Genomic DNA, 6,776 nt, shown 5'->3' on the forward strand with positions numbered 1-6,776 from the left:
CAACATTACTGGTGTTGAACTTTTCTATCATTGCTGGTGGTAACTCTACTCCAACAATACTGGTTGTGACTCTACTCCAACATTACTGGTGTTGATCCTTCTCTAACATTACCGGTGTTGGTCCTACTCTAACATTATTGGCAGTGACCCTATCTGACATTACTGGAGGTGAGTCTACCCTCACATTTATGATGGAGATCCTACTCTAACATTACTGCTGGTGACCATATTCTAACATTAACAATGTATGGTACCCTCATTTTGAAGATTGCCCGAAATCTGCAAAAGGGATTTGGGGTGGGGTGGGGTCACTCCTACTAAGGCTCTCATGAACAGATGCATCGGCGGTAGGTAGATTGGCCAAGACGAGGTCAACTAGTGTTTTCACTCTTGTTGGTTCTCACATGAACTCCTGCACGACCAATAAAGCACAATAGACTGTAATGGTGCTATCGAGCCACTTTTGGTGATGGATATTGAATTCCCCGACCCAGAGTACATTCTGTGGCCTTCTTCTACTTATTCAGCAGCTGAGGGAGGGCTGTAGGCGGTGATCAGCACCAGCAATTGTAGAGTAGAGTCACTAAAAATAACGTTAGAGTAGGATCATCTCTAATAATATCTGGTCCGAATAATCAAAAGTAAAATTATAGAAAATTAACAACCAGTAATCTTGCAGCAGGGTGACCATCGGTAATTTTAGAGTTGGGTATAACCAGTAGCATTAGATTTGAGTCCTAACAACAAAGAAACATAGAAAAATAGGAGCAGGAGTAGGACATTCGGCCCTTCCAGTCTGCTCCAATATTCAACATGATCAAGGCTGATCCTCTTTCTCAACACCATATTCCCGCTTTCTCCCCATACCCCTTGATGCCTTTAGTGGCTAGAAATCTATCTATCCCCTTCGTAAATATATTCAGTACCTTGGCCTCCAGAGCCTTCTGTAAGTAACGTTAGAATAGAGATGTCACGGATAATTTTAGAGTTATGTCACCACCTTTAATGCTAGAGCAGGGTCACCATCAGAAATGTTAGAAGGGGGACACCAGCAGTGATATCACTGTACGGTCACCAGAGCAGGTTCACCATGATTTATATTAGAGCAGGTCCATCACCAGTAATGTTAGATTAGTTTCACCACAAGTATTGTTACAGTAGGGTCAAAAGCAGTAATGATAGAGTTGGCTCACCACCAGTAGTGTCAGTGTACGATCACCACCAGCAAGGTTAGAGTAGTTTGATCACCAGTAATGTAATATTATGGTCACCAGCACTAATATTAGTGTTGGCTCACCACCATTAATGTTAGAGTAGTTTCTACCCCAGCAATGTCAGTGTAGGATCACCAGCAGTAATGTTAGTATAGGATAATCACCAGCAATGTTAAAGCAGGTTCGCCAGCAGTAAAGTAAGAGTAGGGTCACTACCATTAATGTTACAGTTGTGTCACCAGCATTAATGTTAAAGTAGATGAAACACTGGTAATGTTAGAGTAGATTCATCACCAGTAATGTAAGATAATTGTTACCACCAGTAGCATAAGAGTACGGATGCCACTTTTAATGTCAAAGTAGGGTCACCGACAGTCAGATTAGAGGAGGGTCACCACTAGTAGTGTTACAGTTGGCCCAAAGCCATTAATGTTAGAGTAGGGTCATCACCAGTAATGCTAGAGTACTGTCACTACCTGTAATGTTAGAGCTGGCAAACCACCATTAATGTTAGAGTGGGGTTAGCACCAGCAATGGTAGAGTAGGATCAGCACCAGTAATGTTAACGTTGGTTCAACAATATTAATGTTAGAGTAGGGTCAACACCAGCAATGCTAGAGTAGTGTCACCAGCAGGAATGTTAGTGTAGATGCATCACTGGTACTGCTAGAATAGAGTCACCACCAGTAATGTAAGAGAAGAATCACCACCAGTAGCATAAGAGTACGATCACCATCATTAATGTTAAAGCAGGGTAACCACCATTAATGGTAGAGTACGTTCACCACCAGAAAGGTTAGAGTAGAATTAGCACCAATAATGCTAGAGTAGGGTAACTACAGCTAATGTTACAGTAGGGTCACTACCATTAATTTTAGAGTAGTTTCAACACCAGTAATGTTACAGTAGCGTCACCACAATTCATGTTAGAGTAGAATCAACACCACTAACGTTAGGGCAGGATCACTACCATTAATGTTAGAGTAGGGTTACTACCTGTATTATTGAAGTAGATTCACTAGGAATAATGATAGAGCTTCGTCCCCCCCACTAATATTAGTGTTGGGTCACCACAAGTAATGTTGGAGTAGTGCATCGAGGAGTAATTTTAGAGTAGGTTTAACAGCATTAATGCTATAGTGGGATCGCCTGGGGTAATGATAAATTAGGATCACCGCCATTAATATTAGACAACGATAACCTCCACTAATGTTACAGTACGTTCACCACCATTAATGTTCGTGTCGGGTCACCATCAGAAATGTAACAGTAGTGTCGTCCAAAGTAATGTTAGATTAGGGTCACCACCAGTTATGTTCGAGTAGGTTCACCCCCAGTAATGATGGCCTGTGGTCATCACCACGAATGTTAGTGTACCGTCACCACCAGTTCATTTCAAGTAGTGGCACTACGAGGATTGGTATACTAGGTTCACAACCAGTAATGTTATAGTAGTCTCACCATCATTAATGATAGAGTAGGGTCACAAGCAGTAATTTTGCAGTAGAATCACCACAAGTCATGTTCGTGTAGTCTCACCACAATTAATGATAGAGTAGGTTCACCACCAGTAATGATAGAGTAGAGTCACCCTCAGTAATACTGGAGTAGACTCACCAAAATTAATGTTAGAGTAGGATCACCAGCAGAAATGTGACAGAAATTCACCACCAGTAATGTTACAGTAGTGTCACCTGCAGTAATGTTAGATTTGATGCAACATTGGGAAGCTTAGTGTAGAATCAACACCAGTATTGTAAGAGAAGAGTCACTACCAATACAGTAAGAGTACAGTCAGCTCCATTAATATTAAACTGGTGTCAACAGCAGTAATTTTAGAATAGAATCACCACCAGTAATGATAGAGTTTGGTCTCCACCAGTAATGTTAGAGTATGTTCACCAGCAATAACGTTAAAGTAGAGTCACCACTAATAATGTTAGAGTACGGCCACCAGCAGTAATGGTAGAGTATATTCAGCAGCAGTAGTTTTACAGTAGGGTCAATACCGTTAATGTTAAAATAGATTCACCGTGAGTATTGCTAAATTAGAATCACCACCAGTAATGTTAGAGTAGTATCGCCCCTAGAAACGTTAGATTAGGGTCACCACTAGTAATGTTAGAGTCGGGTCACCACCAGTAATGTTAGACTAGGGTCACCAGCAGTAATCTTACACTAGGATCACTACCAATAATGCTGGTTTTGGGTCAACACCTGTAATGTTAGGGTAGTGTGACAACCAGTAATGAGAGTGTAGTTTCACCTCCAGTAATATTTCAGTAGGATCACCAGCATTAATGTTAAGGAATTGTCATTACCAGAAATGATAATGGAGAGTCACCATCAGTAATGATGGAGTACAGCCAGCACCAGTGATGTCAGAATAGAGTCAACACAATTAAGGGTAAAGTTGTGTCCCAGCCAGCAATGATAGAGTTGATTCGGCAGCAGCAAGATTAGAGAAGAGTCACCACAAATAATGTAAGTGTAGTGCCACCAGCAGAGAGGTTAGAGTAGCGTCACCACCAGTAATGTTAGGTTAGGGTCAGTACTAGTCATGTTAGTGTGGGGTCAACAGCCGTAATGTTAGAGTCGGGTCACCACCTGACATGTCAGCTTAGAGTCACCACCAGTAATGTTAGAGTAGAGTCACCATCAGTAATGTTAGTGTAGGGCCACCACCAGTAATGTTAGACTAGCGTCTTCATCAGTAACGTTAGATTAGATTCTCCGCCAGTGATGATATATTAGGGTCACCACCAGTAATTTTAGAGTAGAGTCACGACCAGTAATGTTAGAACATATTCTCCACCAGCAGTGTTAAAGCAGATTCATCATCACAATGTAAAACCAATTTAAAAACGTAATGAGAGAAGATTTGACCGGATTATTATGAGGCCACAAGGTCCTAACTCTTTGACCGGTAGGCAAGCTCCCTTCAGAAATCACATCTCGGGCGCAATGCTTACTTTCCCATCATTAATTTTAATAGGCGGTATTTCATGTACTGAGGGACACAATTTCCCCATTGGCATCCCCGGTGCACTGCAGCGAAAAATTGTTTGTTACGTGATTGTAAGAAACCTCAGTTATTGTGGAACCTGATTATCTCACGGGGCACCGATTGTTCTATAAAGGGGGAGCATTTACGGATCTCAGATACACTCCTGCCAGAAACGTAAAACCGGACAGAATTCACACAACCTTCTATAAAATGGCACGGCCAATAATTCAACAGATAAAGGAAATTTACTATCCTTTTCTCGCAGCCTTTGGTATTCCCGGTAAGTCAGATTATGTTGTTGCTTAATAGCTGTTGACTATCTCACTGCTAATGATTATGTAACAGATTCCGAGAATATTCTCATTGCAGAGTCACTTATCCCAGCGAGCTGACTTGGTGAATATCAGCGGGAATCCGACGAGTCCGCGCATTCTGTACAGTCGAACCTGAGCATCGGGCGCTCAGTATTACTCCCTTTACTGTGGGAGGTCGAGATTGATCCCCGGCCCCTCCACCAGTATATTGTTCACTACAGAATGTGCTGCTTAGTGCCCATGGTAATAATCTCATTTGTGCCGTTGGTCCATGTCTATTCTAAGTTGCTAATTGCTCGGACTGCAGCCACCTCTACCCAACAAGGGGCTTTGAAAGATATTTTGAGCAATCACTGCCGCTCGGCTGCGAAGAGTCTTCGTGGTTCCACCAGCTCTCGCTCTGTTCCCAAGTAGCTCCAACCGGGGTGATTTTAAATAGAGAAATCCCAGGTTATCGACGTAAATAGTATGTTTACATTTCAGCTGAATGTTTTATTTGAATTCATATCTTTGCAGTAATGCTGTAAAATTATGTTTAATATTTTTCGACGACTGAAGTAGCTATGCTGGAAGGACGCGTGATGTTCAGTCACTCTAGTGTCCAAAGATTTCTTCTTTTTAAACATGATGCCGTCAACACTCGTCGATGAATAAAAAAGCATTAATATGCATAACCCGAAGAAGTGACACATCTGATCTTTCCAACATAATATGCTTTAAGTTATAGCTGGGTGTCCCGTGACATTCCTGGTTTCCTCTTTCTTACAGCGAACCTATTGACGATCGTGATTCTCTCCGGAGGAAATTGCGGCCTTTCCAAATGTATCTCTGTCTACATGGTGATCATGGCAGCAGCAGATCTACTGGTCATGATCTTAAATGTGTTAGTGTATCACACTTTTACATATCACTTTCCAGGTTCTTTCCTGTCCTACACTGCTGCATGTAAGTTAATTGTGTACGTGAATTCTCTCACACTAGATATGTCGGTGTGGCTTACAGTCTTGTTTACATTTGATCGATTTGTAGCTATATGTTGTGACAAGTTTAAGACAAAGTATTGCACAGTGAGAACGGCTGTCTCTGTTGTAACAACGGCCACTCTACTCTTCTGTTTAAATAACATCCCCTTTTGGTTTGCATATGAACCTGAGCGAACAATTAACAATGTTCCCTGGGGATGTCGCACCAGAGTGGGGTTCTTTCTATCAGCATCAGGTGCAGCGTTCTCCTGGTTACAAAGTATTTTGATTCCATGGCTTCCTTTTGCTTTGATATTACTGTTTAATTGTTTGACAGTCAGGCGTATTTTAGTGGCCAGTAGAGCCCGCAGGGGCCTCCGGGGTCACTGCAATGAGAATCAGAGCGATCCACAGATGGAGAACCGAAGAAAATCCATTATTTTACTGTTCAGTGTATCAGGTAGTTTTATAGTGTTGTGGCTGACAGCTGCCGTGAGTTTTTTAACTACCAGACTGACACACATCGAGCATTATCGAGGCGATTATGCAGCCCCTGCATATGTCGCCACTGAAACCGGATATCTACTCATGTATTTGAGCTCCTGTACAAACACCTGCATTTATGCAGCGACCCAAAGTAAATTCAGGGAAGAGCTAAAGAACGTGTTGAAATCTCCTTGGGCATTGATTCTGACTTTAGTTAAGTTAAAGGTAAATCAAACTAACGCTTCCTTTCCTAACTAGAGTTCAATTGCAGCACGTGCTCCGTTTTGGAATGGTCCTCGATCTGTTACCATGAAAATGAATTGTTCTGTTTAAATAAACAGGTACCAGGAAACATTTTCTCCACTTTGTGCCGTGTGTTTGATGATTGCTGCTTTCCCTGCGTGATTATAATCGATTTCTCCTAAAACATCGCACTTCCCACTCAAGATTCAAAGGGAAATGTCATGATTGAGCTTCAGCAGTGGAGCAGAATATTGGACGTCAGCGATAACTGCCTCACACGGCAGGCACTCGAATGAGACGCTGAGTTTAATTAACAGGTAAAACTTTAGCTAGTGTGGAATCAGAGAAGGTTTTTACCATCCTGATCATTTTAATTCTTCTGTAATCTTGCGGGAGCTGATCTCCCCATCAGACACCGCTTCCATTGTCTCCTGGATCAATCGAACGGGGCCATCTCTCCTGATCAGTTTCTAATGATGGAGACAGTAGGAACCTGACTCGTCAATGAGACAGTAGACATCTTTGTTCACAGATACTAAATTAAAATCTC

The 6,776-nt window shown here is 42.0% G+C and overlaps 1 protein-coding gene across 1 annotated transcript; it reads left to right on the forward strand.

The window, feature by feature from the left end:
* The first annotated feature begins 4,400 nt into the window (after window positions 1–4,400).
* Window positions 4,401–6,538, forward strand: LOC147092451 (putative G protein-coupled receptor 139). The gene is made up of 2 exons (XM_085975728.1): window positions 4,401–4,501; window positions 5,304–6,538. Exons 1-2 carry the CDS (start codon window positions 4,432–4,434, stop codon window positions 6,239–6,241), a joined length of 1,008 nt encoding a protein of 335 aa, XP_085831854.1. The 5' UTR covers window positions 4,401–4,431; the 3' UTR covers window positions 6,242–6,538.
* Window positions 6,539–6,776: the final 238 nt, after the last annotated feature.

Source organism: Somniosus microcephalus, unplaced genomic scaffold (assembly GCF_052327205.1).
Source record: "Somniosus microcephalus isolate GS21.2 unplaced genomic scaffold, FLI_Smic_1.0 unresolved_chr2, whole genome shotgun sequence".
Lineage (NCBI taxonomy): Eukaryota > Metazoa > Chordata > Chondrichthyes > Squaliformes > Somniosidae > Somniosus > Somniosus microcephalus.